At 32.4% G+C, this 20,539-nt stretch overlaps 1 protein-coding gene, 1 long non-coding RNA gene and 1 other non-coding gene across 12 annotated transcripts; all 3 read left to right on the plus strand.

Annotated features, from left to right (window-relative positions):
- Window positions 1-735: 735 nt before the first annotated feature.
- On the plus strand, window positions 736-7,786 carry LOC110928711. Of its 10 annotated transcripts, none has more exons than XR_004888358.1 (12): window positions 736-1,086; window positions 1,206-1,293; window positions 1,563-1,701; window positions 1,838-2,036; window positions 2,135-2,395; window positions 2,492-2,633; window positions 2,809-3,011; window positions 3,207-3,308; window positions 3,615-3,810; window positions 4,095-4,337; window positions 4,423-5,438; window positions 7,554-7,786. It is a non-coding gene; the product is annotated as an uncharacterized LOC110928711 (transcript). The 10 variants fall into 10 exon arrangements; XR_004888359.1 differs by lacking the exon at window positions 7,554-7,786 and adding an exon at window positions 6,056-6,511; XR_004888362.1 differs by lacking the exon at window positions 7,554-7,786 and having other exon boundaries at window positions 4,423-4,482; window positions 5,293-5,601.
- Window positions 7,787-11,153: 3,367 nt separating this feature from the next.
- On the plus strand, window positions 11,154-11,963 carry LOC118490150. Its single transcript, XR_004888366.1, has 3 exons — window positions 11,154-11,295; window positions 11,736-11,842; window positions 11,936-11,963. It is a non-coding gene; the product is annotated as an uncharacterized LOC118490150 (long non-coding RNA).
- Window positions 11,964-13,928: 1,965 nt separating this feature from the next.
- LOC110928712 lies at window positions 13,929-15,216 on the plus strand. The gene is made up of 5 exons (XM_022171749.1): window positions 13,929-14,133; window positions 14,240-14,360; window positions 14,445-14,636; window positions 14,728-14,796; window positions 14,867-15,216. Exons 3-5 carry the CDS (start codon window positions 14,493-14,495, stop codon window positions 15,062-15,064), a joined length of 411 nt encoding a protein of 136 aa, XP_022027441.1. The 5' UTR covers window positions 13,929-14,133; window positions 14,240-14,360; window positions 14,445-14,492; the 3' UTR covers window positions 15,065-15,216.
- The last annotated feature ends 5,323 nt before the right edge of the window (window positions 15,217-20,539 follow it).

Consider the following 20,539-nt stretch of genomic DNA (forward strand, 5'->3'; position numbering starts at 1 on the left):
CGAATTTACAATGAAGAACATCGCCGGCATTCAGTTTGTTATGTACACTGTCCATGAAGTTAACTGACCAATTAAACACCATTTAAATCTAGGGACCATATTTGAAACAAGTAGTTCTATCGGAGACCAAATCTGTAAAAATTAAGCTTAAGACCCAAGTTCGTATTATCCCCTAAACACAAGGATAATTAGTGTACTTTACCCTCTTATTTTATCAAGTTCCGCTCCAGTCACCGAAGCGCCTGAATCCGATTTTCGTACGCTATTAGGTCTGATAACCAAACCATTACGGTTATTTCGGGCTCGGCTCAGGTCAGTCAGTGTTTATTTCTCGGTTTTCTTGGGGTTGAGTGATAGATGCTCACCCGTGCTTTGTTGCCACATGTTAAGTTAAAGACATTGGTTCTAACCAAGTTAAGGATAAAAAGAAAGATGACAATAACAAATTTATTTGAAATATAATCAAACATATTAGTACATCGTTAGCTACTTAAAACTGTACTTCAAAACCTAAAATAGTTCATTTATTGAATCTACAAATCTATACAACCTAATAAAAGCCTTAACTAGGGGACACATGTCCACCTACTAGGGCCTCAATTTCTCATTTTCCCGCCAAAAGTGATAACCATTCCTTTTCCCTGTGCTGATGGGTCATGCGGTATCCGTTTAATAATATGGGTAAAAAAGCCTTAGGTATATAAGCTGTTGTAACCCGTTTCAACACAAAAGTTCATACCTACCCTAGGGTTTTTGATCAGCCGCTCTCTCCTCCGTTTCGTTTCTGCTTTTCTTCAATCTAGAATTTTGGATCTTCGTCTTAATCAAGTTGATGAACTTATAACCCGACTTCACTCACAGCCAACTTCAGATGCCCTAGGGTTTCTTCCAGACGTCCGTTCGTCATCTCCACCATCTCATCTATCTCTCTCCGGCCACCACTAACCAAGTTGATGAACTCGCTGCAGAAACCGACGATGTGATGGTTGCTAATCATCTCGATTGTGCCTCTAGAGAGACGGTTGGGTGGCTGGATTGGAATGCCGTCGTCGCCGATCCAAATCATCAGCGGCTAGGGCTCGATTGGTAAGTTCAACTTTTGCTGAAATTTCAGATATTAGTTCAACATATAGTTGACGATTTTGGAAGTACAGTAGTTGTAGGTTTTTTTTCTTTTAATTTTTGGTTTTTATATTCCGGTTCAGATCCCTGCATTGATTTAGGATTTTTGTCTTCACCAACATCAGACGATTGAATGATGGAGCACGCTTTGCATTTGGGAACAACTCAAAGGTATGGTTTATTCTTTTGAACTTTTTTGTTTACTTCAATTAAAAAATTTCAACATGTCTAGAAAAGTTAACGGACAAAACACTACATAAAAATTAAAAAGTTTCAAGGCTTAAATTCTTTTGATATCGGTTTGACCTGTTAGAGATAAAACATTACCCGGATCGAGTAATTTAGGAGTAGATGGGTCAAAATTTTCACCTTTACTTAAAACTAACTACTTGAGAAAGTATGAATTTTTAAGAAAATTAATATTGTTTCAATGATAACAGGGTTTGTGTGTGGACGGCTTTTCTGTTGGTGGTGTTGTCTATTTTGGGTGCTTGCTCAATCATCAATAGATTCACAAGCGTAGCTGGTGAATTATTTGGTCTGTTAATCGCAATGCTCTTTATGCAGCAAGCTATTAAAGTAAGTATAACTACCTTCCATTTTGAATTAAATTAAACTTTCTCAACCATTGGTGACTATGAAGATTTTTTGCTTTGAAATTGATCAATGCAACTTAAAAAAACCAAATGTAACGTAAGTTTTTTTTATATCACAGGGAGTTGTGGATGAGTTTGGTATACCAAAAATTCAAAACCCTAATCAACCTGCTATGAAATCTTCATGGCGTTTTGGAAATGGAATGTTTGCTTTGTTTTTATCTTTTGGTCTTCTCCTTACTTCTTTACAAAGTCGTAAAGCAAGATCTTGGCGATACGGAACAGGTTAATGTCGGGGTGGGGGGATCTAAGAAAATGGTTGTAGTAGATAGTGTTTGGATGTGCCGATTTCAGTTTGACAACATAAGACAGTTTTTTTTAATTGCAGTAGTTCTAAAATATGCGTTTATGTGCAGGCTAGGCTTGGATTTTTCGTTTTGAAAGAAAACCTTGCAAGATCTGGTACTGGGACAATTGTTGCTCTGCCTCTTTCTAATTCTCTCACCTTCACTGTTCTACCATTCTGTTTCTCATCACCTCGCACTTCCAAAATGGATTCCGCATGGCGATTCAATTCCGACAATTCTAAAGAAGACGAAAGTTTGATTATCGCAAAAGGGTGCTTCAAAGGGTTTGTTTTGCGAAGACCACGGAAAGAACGAGCAACCAAGATTCATGTAAGCACTTTAATGATTCTGTATTCTACAATTTTATAGTTTGTTTGTAGTTTTAAAACAATTGGAAATCATTATTTTTCAAATACTGTCTCACAGAAGCAACTATGGAGATGGCATACCGGTGATGGTCAATAGAGTTTCAAGCCCCCACCACTTCTGCTTTAATACCTCCATGTCAGAAACAACAACTCTCCATCCACCCACACCATTCGCAAAGCCATTCCAAAACAACTTACTGGTATGCTCAAAGTATTACCTTTTTTCCAAAGTACAATGTAAATTGTTTTTATTTTCATATCTGGACCTAAATTAAATAAACTTGAAGTTTGCTGTTTTACACGTGTTGATTCCTGCTTTTTTTGTATATCTCCTGCTTAAGCATGTGTTATCTCTAACCATATTGATCTATTAAGCGCACCGAAAATGATGAAGGCGACCGATGATGAAAACGAAAGTTGGGGCTCACGTTTAAACAGAGAGAAAAGAGTTCTCATTAGTCTATGGGCGAAAGTAATGAGAGAAAGGCAAGGGAGGGGCTTTGCTGAGATGGCCGATATCGGTTTCTATCTCGGCTACTGAGGACGATGAACAAGATCATATTCCCAATTAGCAAAAGGTAAAATTTGTATATTTGTTATTATTATTTGAAAGAGGGTTTAATAGTGATAAAAATCTTTCTAAAATGCACCCTATGCTTTCTTCACAACTGCTCCCTACCTTTTGTTGTACAACAGAGTAGCCATTTGGGGAGTTTTGTATTTTCTTTTAGTTGTTTTGGGAATTGGTTTAATTTTCGATTGATCGGTGGCAGGCTTGAAAGTCGCATCAGTGTCTACTCACACCAATTCATTTCCCTTTGATGATGGGTCACGCGGGATCCATTTATACCTACATTCGGGTCAAATGACTACTGGTATATAAACACACAACCCGACCATTTTCTTTCCCTATTTTTCACATTCTCACAGCAACGGCGATTAGGGTTTTATCTTCTTTTCCAATCAAACAATCCAAGATCCAAAGTATATATGTTTGTCGAATAATAGATTCTGATTTCCTGTTAACTTCTTCAATTTATTTGTAATAAACATCTTCATTTCATCGTTCTTTTTGCCGATCTGTGTTTATATATCATCTGATATGCTATTTTAATGTAATCTATGTTTGTAGGTTTTCTTCTTAGTCTTTGATGTTGTAAACGAATTTTCTTTGATGACAGTGGTGGCGACTAAGGGTGATGTTGATGACAATTTTGGTACACAACAACAGTGGAATGAATAGGGTTTCACTGTGACCATGACGGCTGCGGGTGTAGTTTCCGCTGGTGACATCCTGACGATTTTGATGGTTTAGCATGTAGTAAGTGGTCCGATTTCAAGAGGATACACAGTTGCACAATGGCTCTTCGTTTTGAGGTATCAATTTGGATTACAGATTCATTGAATCTAATTGAATTTAGAGTTGTGACATTAAACTTTAATGAGGTTAGGTAAAGTGATTGGTGGTGTGTAATTGATACGAATGTGAATGAATTAATGAGGTTTATTTGTTTATATTAAGAGATGTTATTTCTTTTTATTGGTTTTGTTATATGTTATATGTTATATTGGAAGTAATTATAGGAAAATAAATTATGACCAAAGCATATCGTCGAACAGTTGGTGTGCGTTTTTTTATTTTATTGTTTTTGTTTTTTTAGGGTTACATTGCCTTATGGGACTGTGAAGGAGTGGAAGAAATGAGAAACAACTCATTTCGATATAACGAAGGAGTTATCAAATAGTTTGTCTTCAAATGCTTTGATTTCTCACGTGGATGGTGTGATGTGACACATGTCATGGCATTTGGAAGGTGGGTGTCATGTCAGCTCAAGATTTTCACTTTTGATAGTGATGAGGGACGCGATACGTGTTGGCATTCGAGTGCTCATATTCTTGGGCAGGTAATGATGTGAAAGTGAATCTGATATCTAGGGACTATATTATGGATATGGTTGATGGTGAAGCTATTTGATTTTGTTCGTTTAGGTTCTGGAACAAACATTTGGATGCAAGTTGTGTATTGGGACGTGTAATATAGGAGGAGAGGTATGTTTTTAGTGTTTTGTTCTCTTTACTTCAAGGTTCTTTAGTTGTTAGGGTTGTAGTAAGATTTGATATTGTATATTGGAGATCCGTTTCTCCTGGCTTGTGTGTGTTGCATTCCACTAATATATGCTGTATTTGGAAAATAAATAATATGTTTGGATTGTGTTTTATAGCTATCGGGTCCGATTTTTAAATATCTATGCAATAGTTTAATAAAAATATCATTTTTAGCTACCGGGTTGTAAAATTGGTTGTTGGACTTGGAGTTGGTGTCCCATGGATTACGTGGTAGCAAATTGATACTCTATAATACATTGTCCCTTCCTACTATGTTGGCTTTTGTTTCAATAAACGTTATTCAGAGTCAGAAGCGACAGTCTTGACATGTTCACATATGAATCGGTTGATTCATGTTTTATGTCTAAGGACTAACGGGGTAAATGGGTAAATAAAAGTTCAGCTCAAAACCAGAAAATGATAATGTTAAAAATGGTCAAGTGTCCCTGAGTATATGTTTAATGCAAATATATCCTACATAATTTATCCAAGAAATATATATATTTTTTCATTTAAATGCATTACTTTTGTAATCATATTTGATACACGGGTTGTTTATACGAAGACTTTAGTTTTAGACAAACCATGTATCGGGTCAAACCTGACCCGTTTCAACCCATAAAAAATTACCCCTTTTCACCGGTAACCAAACTCTATTGAGACGGAACCTAACTTGACAACTTGATTTTGTTTTGACATGGGTTTGTTATTGCAAATGGATACTATCAACTCATTTATCTGGCGATTGCTAAGGAGTTTGAAAGCGTGAGAGCTGGTACACCTGTGGCGCCTTTTGATATGTCAAGATACGGGCTTGATGTTCCATCACATAATGATGAAACTGCTTGGAAGCAGCCACTTCATAAATCTCAATGCTTACTTCAACATCAAGTTATCGGGTAACATTCAGTTTTGACTTTCTGATAATGGTATATTGATCCATGTCTTATTCTATACATTTTTATCTTATGTGTTCTTATAGAAAATTTGTAACATTCATGCTCACATATTCATGTCTATTTTTCGCAAGTTAATTTTAGAGTGTTAGCACCATTTTTGGTTTCTCCCATATTCTACTTTTAAAGCATTGACATCCTTTTTTATTACTGATACTGCATGCTAATTTGGGGTAAGTTCATGATACTTTGATAAGTAGAATTTGATTACTTCGCTATAAAAATGTGCGTATAGTCTAAAGCATATAAGTAAAGGTCTAAAACATCTAAGTGAGTGTACATACCCCACGAATCACTAATATAATTGTTGGTAAATAATTTATGCCATTTTAAAACTTTTGGTAGTAGACCTCAATTACTTTTCTATAAAAAAATGTGGGTCCGATCTAAGGCATTTTAGTAAACTGAATGTACATACCACACGACTCACTTCTGTAATTGTTTGGAAATTATTTATGCCATTTTACAACTTATTTTTTTAATTTAACCATATAAAACTTTGGGTTTGCGTCAAAAGTATGAACTCAATACGTTATCATAAATATAAGTTTTTCTTTCAGGTTTGGCTAAAGCATATAACTATCTTGCCAGCATATATACTCATGTGCTTGGATTTTTTTAGTTGGCTTTTTGTTAATCTTTTATTTTGAGCGAAGATATGGAAGAAGTTGAAGCTGCTAATACAGTTGTTGAAAGTTTCCATAAAATTTTCAGCCTATTGGTTAAACCACAAGATCAAACTCAGTACAAAAACTTGATAGTCCAAACAGGGGATGCATCGGTTAAGTTCAAGAAAATTGTAACTTTACTTGATGATGGTGTGGGTCATGCTAAGGTTAAATGGTCAGCTACTCCACCATTTTAACCATACCAAAACTACCACAATCAGTTAAAGAAATTAAATCAAACTAGGTCTATACTTCTGTGCGCGTTGTGCACGGGACCGCTGCGAAGAACAAAAAAGAAAATGTAGAAAAAAACACTAAAAGATAACTGAAAGAAAATAAACAAAAAAATATAAGAACCTACAATAAAGAATAACATGTAAAACCTTTAATGCATAGCTTGCAACAACTATAAGCATAACAATGTTACAAATTGATAATATATAATTTTGTTAAGAACACTCTTTATCTTTAGGGAACCATAACCTTCAGCCTTCACTTGAATTAAAGCTCAAATGGGAAGCATTTCCTTCACATTTCCCAAAGGGGAATTGGCCTGTAATAATATCATCTAGAGCTTATTGGCCATTAATAATCCCACCTCAGAATATTCCCCGCACCTGTCCCAACTTTCACCTATTTTTCCTACAATGGTCCTCCGTTAAAAAACCTTAACGGAGTTAAGCTTTTTCCAAATTATAAACAGATTTTTTAGGGCTTTTGATTAGAACGAGGATACGAGTCCATTGATATAAAAGTTAGTTTGAAATGGTGCTCCAAGTGACTTGATTTTGGTTAATTGGAAATTTAAACACCCGAATTGAAGCGCCGTTTTCATCGTTTGGAGCACCTTTTTGAGGTAAGTTTTACATCAATGGACTCGTATCGTCGTTCTAATCAAAAGCCCTAAAAAAACTGTTTGTAATTTAGAGAAAAGCTTAACACCGTTAAGTTTTTTTAACGGGGGACCATTGTAGGAAAAATAGGTGAAAGGTGGGACTGGTGGGGGGAATATTTTGAGGTGAGATTATTAATGGCCAATAAGGTCTAGGTGAGATTTACATACCAATTTCCCTTTCCCAAAATAGCCCAAACCCTTCTTTTAAGTTTTAACTACCATTTCCTTCGAGGCAAAAGCTTAAACTGCAAGCTGAGATGGAGCATTGGTTCGTCACATTTAGCTGATCATGCTACGTATCAACAAAAAAGGCGGTGTTCAGTTAGGGGTGATGATTGGACTGTGAAATGTGGGTGTTATGGTAGTTATCATTGCTAAAAAAAGGTTAATAACATACCTAGCTATGAAATTAATATGTTATTGGTTGTATTTTTATATAATAATAATTAAGATACTAATTTGTTTAATTTTATTTATTTTATAATCTGAAAACAGAGGGTTAAGAGGTCAATCAAAGTGCATGCCATTAGTAACAAGTATGGTCAAAAAGCCTATTAAGGGTGATCCACATCCAAGGTACCTTTATTTTGCTTAGAAAAATACCATGTATTAATAAACTTAGAATAATTTTTATGTGTACACGAATCACTTGAGAAATTCATGATTAGGAGCTACATTTTTTCAGTTTTATGTAATTTAATATCTACATAAGTAATGGAACATTTCTTTTATTTCTAGGTTCATGTTTAAATGTATTTTTTTTCAAAAAATAAAAAACATATCATTTCTCAACACCGCGAAATTCACAGGTATTAGCACTAGTTAATAATCAAATTTATATAATTTATACTATGCACATTGGAAATAATTACAGTATATTAAACCCATTTAATAATCGAACTAGTAACGTATATTTCAAAAACCTAAACCAGTTTGGTTGGTCTTTCAAAAAAAAAAGTAACGTATATTTCAAAACCTAAACCAGTTCATTTCTTGAATCTATAAATAATCAAATAATCAAATGAACTAGTAACGTATATTTCAAAACCTAAACCAGTTCATTTCTTGAATCTATAAATAATCAAATTTATACAATTTATACTATGCACCTTGGAAATAATTACAGTATATTAAACACATTTAATGGAAATAATTACAGTATATAAAATTAGGTATCCAACCACTTACGGTTTTGCTTTTAGACTATGTGTAGTAGGAGAGGGAGGACCCTTGGGCGTTTTGCGTATATGGCTGTACAGTTAGCATGTGGCCATTGTGGGGTATTATGTTAAAACGGGTGTAGTAGGGCTTGAAATCTTGTGGGGCATTATAATATGATAAAATCTTTATATGATAAAATTAAAAGTGAATGAACAGTGAAGGTTTTTTTTTTATATTGAATAATACCTTATATTCATTTATTAGACAATGGGGTATGGGGCGAGGGTTGGGGCGTGGATTGGGTACAAATGCCCAAGTCACCACCCCGGGTGGGCTTGGGTTTCGGTGTGGCCTCTTGGGCGAGAGGTTCATCCGTGGCCGGCTCTCATTGGCTGGGTTGGCTAGGCCATAGCGGCTAGGTTTAAATTTTAAGAAATATTTAAAACCCCCCAACCCCACTGCCTGTCCACATCGCTACCCCAAACCTTCGCTCCACCTACCCGAACCCGCTACCCACACTTGATACCGGCACAACGCGATGAAGGGCCGCCAACCCGGTGAGACCCGTTACTGGCCGGAAGCTTTCGCTAGCTACCGGCACAACGTGGGGAACGACCGGCACAATTTAAACGCGTGCCAACACAAGTGGCGCGAGCTACGACCAAAGCTCGACCGTTTTAAAGCCTACTACGATAGCGTCCCGGGCGGTGATATAAGTCACGAAGACCGGGTGGCGGTGGCCAGTGGCGGATCTTGCCCGTTGAACGTGCTAGGGCCGAAAGAAACGGGCACTAAAAAAAGCCCGGGCAAACCCGGGCCAAACATACTATATATATAAAAAATTTCGATCGAAATGCGGAAAATTAGCACTACGGCCGAAAAATTTGCCCGGGCCGTGGCCCTGCCACAACCCTATTAAGATCCGCCCATGGCGGTGGCCAACATCCAGTTCCGGGGCAAGGAGCGGAAGCCGTTTGACAAAGCTCGCCCTGTTCGAAATCTACCTAACGCTTTAGGTTTTTTTTTTTAATTTTTTAATCCTTTTTTTAGAATTTTGTAATTTTAGGAACTTTTAATAATAATTTTAGGCTTTTTTTTAATTATGTGTGTATTTTTTTATTTTAGGTTTTTTTTTAATTTTTATAAAACTGGCCAACCCACGCGGGGTAGTCATGCCCCTCCATACCGACCCAACACGTCACTTATCAGCGGAGGGCTCGAAGTCCACATGTCAACCCATGCCCCAAACCCCCGCCCCACCATACCTCACGGTCAAAAACACCAATGCCTTTCGCACAACGCGCGTCATTTACAAACACTAGTTAGATATCAAAAGCTACTTTTCCTTTAAATAGAAAAACAAGAAATGTTCAAAACAAAGGTACGAATGATAATCTATATCTATATATATTAATAAATAAGATGATGTGGGCTATGTGTCCTTGAATGGTGAAGTCATTTTGATGATGTGGCAACCATTTGTTTAGTGGAGTTTGATTTTGGGAGGGAATTGATGTAATTCTCTATAAACAAACCAAGTTTCACAAAACACAAACCAAAAAACCAAAGATACACGGGATCCGGATTTGAATGGGCCGGTTTTCGGGTTATCCAAATAACCCATATTGAATTCGGATCCTTTAAATTGATTTCACTCAATTATTTTGCATAACATTCTTCTTGAATCATCATCTTTCTCTCTCTGTTCTCTCTCTTCTACTTACCATATTCGATTACAAACCCTAAATCAACATACCATCTCCGATCATCAAAATACTATAGCCGATCATCATCTTAGGTGAGGAATCTTTCAAGAATTACAGGTAAATGTATTTCATCAAACCTATCAGTTCCACAAAATCTCACATACCGACAATCATATTCTATCACTTTAACCTAATGGTGTTCTTGATTCTTTGAAACATTCGACAGAGATCCAAGGTTGCAACTGTTTTTCTATGTTATTTAGATGTTTCTGAATCTTTTTTTTTATTCACTACTAATTATTTTGTTATTAACTTCATCTACGATTATTTTCTTTCAGATCCGAACATAAAAATTGCAGGTATGTTTTTTATTCAGATGAGAGTACAAGATGTTGATTATTTTCTTAATCAAAACGAGATTTGTTCTATTACTCTTCATTCATTCTATTTCCTTTTTTCAAACAGAACCCTAATCTACCGCCACCATTGCCATCATCAACATGGTATTCTCCATTGTTCATTGATCCAGAATTCACCATCAATGGGTACGAATTAACTCTTTTAGTTTTGGTTTTTTGATTGTTAAAGTTTTGTAGGTGATAACGGAATCCCTTTTTTATTTCGATTCAATCTCATTTGGGAGGATTTTTTTGTTTCCTCGATTATACAAGATATTACAGTTTTGATTGTTCTTTGTTTTAGATTTTAACTCGGTTTCTGTAATTAGACATTGTTTCTATAAACAGATTACGTTTTTTTTGTTAGTAATAAATTTTGTATTGTATTAATTACCAATCCATTAAAGATTTTGTTTATTTTATTTTATTTATGGTCTGATATGTTTTTCCAGAATATTAATTTTATTTCTATAAATAAATTGTTTCTATATAAGATTGTTATGTATTGTAAGTGTTTAATCCCAATTTTTGAAGATTTCTCTGTATTTTTTGTGTTGTTCTTTATGATATACATTATCCGATTTAATCACTGTTTTTTGCAAACAATATCAAGATCGGAGGTTTGTTATCATCATCTACATTCTCTGATTTATGTAATATCTATGAACGTTAATCATTTCTTGGGCATTTATCAAACTTATTGATTTTGGTTTATTTTGATTTTCATGTGAATCCCTAAATCTTGGATAACAATCGGACAAACGATCATTGAACAAACAACAGAGGTTAGTTGAATGTTATAGTTGTTTTCTCTTTTTTAAGTTTGTAATATTTGATTTTATCCTTTCTGTTTGGTTTTTTTTTTCAAAAATTAATAATATATGTTCTGAATGATTTATGGTTTGTTTTTCTCATGGTGAACCCTCCATCTTTTGTGACAATCGAACTCGGAGTGTTCGTCAACCAAAACAAGTTAGTTCAATTTTCTTGGTGTTGTTTGTTTATTGATATCTATAGTCTTTGGTTTTAAGTTTTGTCTTTATGCTTTATTTTAAAAGTTTATGTGATTATCTTTTGAAGTTCATATGGTTTGTTTTATCAATTATATTTTTTTCTATTTAGTTAGTTGTTAATTCTTTAAGAATACCTTTAATTTCTTTTTAAAGTTTTTTTTGTTTCTATAAACAAATTACTGTTTTAAGTTTAATTTTTTGTATTCAGAATTATTATTCGGTTTCTGTAAATAGACATTCTTTCTATAAATAGATTACCGTTATATTTTATAAAAACATACTTCATTTGTAGTTATGGATCCTAAAAACAACGCTCCTTCGTTGTTAAAGGTGATTGATACGATCTTATTAGTTGAACTTTATTTAACATTGTTACTAATGTGGACTTTTTATCTGTAGTCGAAACACAAGGAGAAGCCACAGACTACCGAAAGTCATGTTGAAGAAGGAGTTGCTGGGGATAGTGTTGGTCACTTTCAACTTCCAAATTTTGAGTCTTTTTTAATGTATGTAACTATGTTTTAATATATATTAACAAACTTTAAGAACCAGTACATTGTTGTATTCTTATATTTTTATATTTATGATGTCATTTTTAGGATATTGACGACTACAAGTTTGATCGACATATAGCTGCTCTAATTGGGATGGAAGATGCTAAGAAGCTGGTAAGTGTATACGTTCAAATTATTAAGATATCTTAGTTATATGATTAGTTAATTTTGTAAAGTCAACCCTTTTTATTTGATGAATATGATTGGTTATATGATTATACAGTTTCTCTTTTTATAAATTTGTATTTATGTTAATTTGTTTTATCTAATTAAAAACTATACAGTTTCCTTAATTATGGTATTTTTAAAAACGATTTTTTGTGATTTGAATTTCTCATCATATATTACTGAAAATATTATCTTTTCTAATTTTATATAAAAAAAATCATTTGTTCTTCAATCATTATTCCATTTAAAAAAAAAAAACCTATCTTAGGCAAACTATGTTTGTTTTTAAAGTGATATTATTTTGTTTTCCACAGTCTATTAATTTTTTTTTTGTTGTCTTCATAGCTACAATGGAAAACCAAGGTGACATCACCTTGCTGAACGATATTGATGCTCTTAGTACAAACTACACTATCAAGGTGAAGATTGTTAGTTTGTGGAGAAACAAGATGAGAGATAATGAAAGAGAGACGTATCGTATTGATATGATACTGATGGATGAAATGGTAGTTTTTTGATTTATTTCGTTTTGTTATTTGTATTATGTTTGTTACATATTTACAATACCATAAATCTTTTTTCGTTTAATTATACTGATTGTGAGTTCATTTTAACATTTCCTTTGCGTGTTATTACTTATTTACCCTCAGGGTACCAAGATTCAAGCTTTTTGCTTACATAAGCTATTTCCAAAGTTTGAGAGACATTTAAATGTCGATGAATGCCTTATCATAAAACGGCCATCTCTTGCTGCGAACACTGCATCGTTCAAGATTGTTCCTAACAATCAGAAGCTATCTTTTTACTATCATACGTTTGTGGAAAAGTGTAGTAAATGGGAAGGTCCGCAGTACATTTTCAATTTTGTTGATTTCGATGATGTTGTTTCACAGAGAATCAAGGAGGGTACGACAGTAGGTGTGTTCATTTATATTTACAAAGTTTATATACCACAATATTTTTTGACGTTTTATTTAGTTGTTTTTATGTTATTATATATGCTGATATCTTTTTTCTTTTATTCTTAGATTTCATTGGTTACGTTGTTGTTTGTTATAAGATTGAGGACACTAACAAAAAGGATGGTAGTAAAGGGAAACGTCTCAATCTTAAGCTTCAAGATCTCGAGTAATATAGTTTTAAAATTTTAGTTTATTTGTTTTTTTCCATATTATGCTATAATTTTTATAAAATTTTGTTAAAGTTATGTTTTTTTCTTATATGCTATTGTAGAGATGTTCAGATCGATTTAACTCTTTGGGATGATTACGCTAAGGACATGTATTCTTACATGGTTAGTAAAAATCGTGAAGCACATGTTGTCATTGTTGTCCATTTTGGTGCTGTTAAGACATACAAAGGTATTTTATCAATTACACAATTTATACCATACAATATAGATAGATGTTCTTCCTTTATATATATCTGATTGATTGTTTAATTTATTTTTACCTAAAAATATGTAAATGGGGGATTTATAATAATTTTGATGGTTCACGGCTTTTCATTAACGACAATTTTGATGAGATGCTATCGTTCAAGGAAAAGTGAGTCTGATTATTTATTTATATTTTTATAATTGTATCAACTTTACGTTTTGTTTGTATTTTTTGTTAATTACACATTTTGGTTTCTTCAAAAATTTTTATAGGTTTCTTTCAAAACTTGCTGCTTCAACCGATTCAAGTAGCCATGCTGGGTCATATATGATGTGTTCTGTGGAAGATGAATTTTTAAACAATGATGTTTTTTCACCAATTTCTTATCTTGGCTCAATCATAGAGGTTTTTCTTAACATTTGATGCTTTATATTTCAACTATTTTCAAAATTTTAATGAACTTTTATTTCTTTAATTCTTTAAACAGCCAAAGAAAGTGGTTATTGTTGGAACTATCGTAGCAATCGTTTCTGATAAGATGTGGTATTATGATGGGTGTAACCATTGCAAGTCCAAAGTTGAGCTAAAGTTTGAAACTTATGATAAGGAAGATGGAACAAGTGATGTTAGAGATGAGAAGGTGTATTAATGTTCCAACAAGGATTGTCAAGGAAAAGAATTTTTCCCGCTGTCCAGGTAAAGTGTTTGTTATTCATAATTCTATTATTGTTGATTCAACAATGTACGTCGTTTATATTATCTATTCATCTATGTTTTTTAATTATTTAAATACGCTTTTAAGGTTTAAAATACCAATTCGGGTTCAAGATTCAACCGGTACGGTGACACTTACATTGTTTGACCATGAGGCATTGAAGTTTGTTGGGAAAACTGCAAAGGAACTTATAGAAATTCAGGACGAGGTTCTATTTAGTTCTACTTTATATTTAATTCAATTAGATTTTTATATATACATTCTAACCACACATGAGATTTTTTTAATATAGTTACTCACGACAAATGAGCTTCCAAGAGAATACCCTGTTGAATTTGAAATGTTGGTTAACCTAAATTGTGCTTTCATGATCAAAGTAACAGACTTTAATATTGTCAATGGTGTGGAGAATTATGGAATATCAGTTGTTACCACTGATGTTGACATCTTGGATGAGCTCAATAAAAAATGGAAAATTGACCAGGTAAGCGATTGTTTTATTAATATATTTGCACTTACAAAACCGTTTAAAAGATGTTTAAACAATTTGTCTGTTGCTTTCGATTTTTTTACAGCTTGATGTCTCTGATTTGTTTGGTATGAGTCAGTCTGAGTTCCAATATGCTGGTGGTGAATGCTCTAAGGTTTAACTTTAAAAATATACTGATATATACTTTTAATAGTTGTGTTATTATAAATTGTTTATTTTTTTAGGATGGTGATTCTTACACTGGGGATAACTCCACACCTGTTTCAAAGGATTACGTGGGTGACTTGAAGCAATCATCTTCTGATTTGAAGCGTAACCTTGGTGATGTTTATGTGATTGAAGAGGGATTGGGGTCGGCAGCAAGTAAGCCTCGCATATGTGTTGAGAATAATTATCTTGACGAAGATTTAGGCAAGAATTGATAAACGAGATTTTGCAAATGGTGGTTACAATAAAAACAATTTATTTGTTATTGGACTATTGGAATTTTGTTTTGTGGTTTTTAATTTTTGATGTTTGAATACATTTTTATGGTTTCCCTATATATTATGACATTTTGACTTATTCTTTACTATTTTTTGTTGGAAATCATGTTTGGTTATGTTCCTTATTTTATAAGACTACACTTATTATTTATTGTATCATAATTTAATCATCCGATAATATAAAAATAAGAAAATGAAAAATTACATTTTACTTTTGACCTTAATGAATTATTTTTCATGAAATGAACATTAATCATTTGTTTAAATATTTATACAATTCAGTTACATTTCTATAGTTATTTTAAGAAATATCGTAATTATAGCAACTCGATTTTAGTGTTGACACATTCTCTTTAATTTCCCAAACTTATAAATATAAGATTGTTTCCATATTTCAGACCATTAATTTGATTGCAACTGATTTTAGTAATCTTTATTATTAATTACATAAATAAGTTATAGCTTATGTCTATAAATACAGATACTTTACATACTTTCAAACATCTTCAAGGTTCTTTGAATAGATATTGAACACTCACGGACAAGTATATGTGACGCTTTCAAGATTCAAAAGTATGGATGGCTTAAAGATGTTAATATTTAGACAGTGATGGGAACATTACTAATAAAATTACCAGTGTAGTCTACAAAGAGATATTCTTAAATTTATACTTTCAGTATTTTAATAGTAATTTCCAACTTTTATTTTTCTTCATTGATTTTTTATGGAAATCATCTTTACTGTTTACTTCAACATTTAAGGTTACATTAAATTGTTAGTAAATATGAGTTAGAACTTATATAATAAATGCAAATCACATATAAACAATCACATCTTAATTTGTAAATATATATATTTGAACATCGATAATCAACAAGCATTTATAGTCGATACAATTGTTAGTTATATTCAAAAATATGGTATCTGTCATGATAATATACCACTAATTGTTTTCAAGCTTAAACTACCAACGACGAAAATTGAACATGATAAGAAGAGAACGTGCATGTCCAAAAAAAGATACATAAAATCAGTAGCACAAAAGACTCATGATTTCGTCTTCACAAATACCTTCAACATTAGCTTATAAGATTACCTGTTAACCTGCATTAATTACATCCACGTGTGATAAGATCAGGAGATTTCCTGAACTTACAAATGTGAAATGCATTGTGTCACCCGCACAAAGGCCATTCTCCTTCATGAACATCGACCAACCTTCGATTGCATACCTTACACCATCTCCATTCTTCTGACGCCTAAGATTCATATCGATGGTTTTTCCATTCATGTTCTTCACTTTCAACTCATGCACTTTATTTTTGAATCCGACAATTCTTACAACATCAATAGGCATTCTCTGCATGTATACGAGAATTAACAGTTAAATCAGGCTTATGATTGTTATACTTTTACTCTTAATGAATGATTAGTGTAAAAAAGCATACCATGCGGTATTTTCCCTTCTTTGTGAATTCATAATTATCAGTTTTTTCAACATTATTTGTCCTTGCAACATGTTTTGGTTCAACATCCAATATCTTCAATGCATTAGCATATCTCTTTCCATTTTCGTTAACCTTATTATTATAGATACACATTATATTTAGAGTAGTATATTTTATCCATTAATGTATAACAAATATTTATAAGTAAATGTTGTTAACTTTTTCTATGCATACCAACCGACTGCGAGTTCTCCGTCTAAATGTTGAGACGTTTGGCATTTCCACTTCTGTTCCGCGTATCAACCGCTTACTATCGTCTGGATTACAATATGCCACAATCTGTTTCCCTTTCTTTTTAAACTGTTAATACAATGATTAAAGTTAAATAACATTAACCCACAATCATTAACTAAATATGTCTACATATATGAATGAAATTACTGATCTATTATTATGTTTGAAATAATTACATTTTCTTTTCTTGGGTTGTTTCTCTCTTCCATCATCAAACTCTTTCTTCCTATTATATGTAACATTTTATTGTTAGATATATATATATATATATATATATATATATATGTATACCATTTAGTTGACAAGTATAACAAAATAAATATTGAATCAAACATGTTAGTATTCTTACTATTATCTTTAGAACTCCGTAACGGTTTACTGTCACAAATGATTCACCACTTATGTTTTCTACGAAACAATCGATTTCAATATTTTTATCTTCGATTATCCTTAACAGCAAGAACGTCCTCTTTGTCAACTCAAGATCCCTTACGACATTACCCCATCCGTTAGTGATAACGGATTCCCCGCTTACACTTCTCAACGATACTTGCCAACTTCTTTGACTTTGATGATGTATCATTATTTTCGTCCTTTGCCAATAATCTCCATATACATTCTTCACAAAGTCAAGTAGCAGCACCTGCAGTTATTTTTATTTGTTACATGTTCTCTAATAGAAGATATATATAATTTTTTAAGCATTATAGCATACCAGTTTTAACGATGATGGCTCCTCTAACACACAGAGACATGATGGACCCATTTTTGTATACCTGTAATATACCAACATTTGTTATTAACATGTACTATTGAACTTGAATGAATACATATATGTTCATAATGATAAAAAAAATATGTGTTAAGGACCATTAGACGAACACCTTTTGTGAATATGCCTTTATCATTCTTATATTTTGAAAACTTATACTGATATAATGTCGATATTATTTCCATTATTCCTAATCCTAATTCATAATCTTCATCAAATATGTTGTATACATACTTTCAATAACACAACAGGCAACATCCATATATACAATACTAAATGAATTGTTTTCATATCATCTTATTTGAGTACAACTAAAAAAAATTCGTTTTAATCAATGAATTTATAATAACATATATGTTTTCCTTCCTTTATGATTCATTACAAAATCCGAATATACCGTTTTCATTAAATATATAACCCACAATGTAAATCACACGAAATATCTACATTAGATGACAAACATACCAAATTTATCAAAGCTTCAAGATGATTAAACCCTAAAATTCAATTTCATGTCTAACACCGATTTAGTCTCATATAAAACACCGTATTTTCTGCATATACTAACTAAAACATGTTTAGTTGCTGAATTTCACAAAAAAAATCGACCTTTAGCTAATCGGATTTTGGAAGGAAGTTTACCGGAATCCAAACGACGGTGAAGGGAGATTTTTTTCTTGCAATAGAGATGATGAAGATTGGTGAGTTGATGGATGTGTTGATAAATGTATATTGTAATGATGAAATATCTATTACCTATAATGTTAACATTCATTTATTTATTTTATAATCTTCTAATACAAACGATTGCATTTTTTTTGTTGATTTTTAATTATAGTAATTATTTACATTTACTTATTAATGATAACTGCATCATAGATTTGTATCTCTATATTTAAAGAAATTTGTTAAATATGTGTAATAAAAGTTTAACAATTTTCATTATATATGAAAAATAGAATAAACATGTTTTTACATATTATTTGTCTTTAAATAACTTTTTCTTATAAATATAAATAATACCTAAAGCATCTTCATCCAATTCAAAGTTTTATTATCAGTGAAGATGCTTAACTGTTTTTTACGTTTTCTATCAAACAACAAGATGAATTCTTGGGTATGTTGATGTTATAATTATTTTTATTTCTTTATTATATGTTTGTATTAATTCTTACTTTGCATATAGATTTTACCGAGGAGTTACCACAACTGGGTAGCTGATTTCAAGTTAGCTACTGATGGTATGGTTCAAATCATTACACTTGATGAAAGAATTTTTAATGTCAAAATTAGAAAAGCAGGTTCTTCATACTTTTTTCACGACGGATGGTTCAATATGATTCAATCACTACTATTACCAAAGAATTCATTGCTTATGTTTCAGTACGAAGGTAGTCTAACTTTTAGATTGATATACTTCTATCAAGATTTTGCACTTGCTCAAGGTGATTTCTTACATTGCCAAACATCACAATCTCTGAACATAAAGATCATTTGGTAATTATTTTATTTTTTTATGTTTGTACTATAGTGGTATTTGACAAATTTTAAAAAACTTTATTTAATATAAAATATTTTTTTTTGTACTTGCAGCTTATCGATAGATTTTTTGTTCATCATAATCATAAGTTGAAGAACATACTACGTACGAAACATGTTACTATAACCTCTTTTCCTAACCGTACATGGTTGGTTGTTATGGAAAAACATGGTGACAATTTTTATAATGACTACCGGATGGGATCGCATTAAAGAAGACATGAAAATTGAAGATGAACACTTTATTATCTTCGATATGATTTCTGAGTCAAAATTTGATATGATGGTTTTTAGAGGGACAGAAGCTTTGGTCTGTATTCCTGAACGACATCTTGGACGTGTTAAAGAAGAAGTTAAAAAAGAAGTTAATGAAGAAGGTGCTGCTTAAATTGTTTAGTGTTCTTTATGCTATGATTATGAACGAATAAAAGAGAAGTTTATTGTTCTCAGTATTACATTTTATTAATTTTTACTCATATAGACGTTCTTATCATTTATTCATCCACCTTATTCATCATGCAATTTTTCATTTATTAATATATATGTATGTATTATTTTTTTTACAAAGATAGATTAACAACCCGTGAGTATTCACGGGTTATAACCTAGTCAAATATACAAGCATTTGTATTAACTACAACTTTCTATGAATAAACAAATAACCATGACTATTGTTTTCATTTTCTTATTAAATAATTAAAACTAAGACGCTGGCTGTTAGCGGGCGCGGCACTATCGTGATGCAGCCTTCGGTTCGACGGGTTCAACTAGAACATCGTCGCAGCCCTTTTCATCTTTGGCGTGATTGGATTTCACAGGTTCATGAACCCGGCCGTGATGTGGTTCGTTGTCGATCGAGAGAAGTGAGGGAATTTTTTGGGAAGCGCAGACAGGTTCAAGTAATGAGCCAGAACACCATCGCAAGTCGCAACTAATTTGATCTTGTGGGGATTCAAGCGATGAAGATAAGATGTAACAATAAGATTAGCTAAAGGTGATGGTTCAACTGATGAAAGAGAGTGCCATGTCCCCCTTATTATATCAAATCATCAACTTTAAAAATGAACATTCGTTTTTGCTAACTTATTCTATATGACATAAACATAACTTTAACATGATTTATTGGTATAAAAAAGACTACAATTGGACAATTTATTCATTTCCTACATATACAAAACCCAAATAGGGGAATAGTGACAGGTAGTCTGGCACTCCCTCATTAGACCAATACATTTAATGTTTTATATTCATTTTAAAATTACGTTTTTGTCTCCGGCTCAAAATAAAATTACGTTTTTGCCCCCAACTCAAAATAAAATTACGATCTTGCCCTCAATTCAAAATTACGACTTTGTCTG

Source organism: Helianthus annuus, chromosome 3, assembly GCF_002127325.2.
Source record: "Helianthus annuus cultivar XRQ/B chromosome 3, HanXRQr2.0-SUNRISE, whole genome shotgun sequence".
Taxonomy (NCBI): Eukaryota; Viridiplantae; Streptophyta; class Magnoliopsida; order Asterales; family Asteraceae; genus Helianthus; species Helianthus annuus.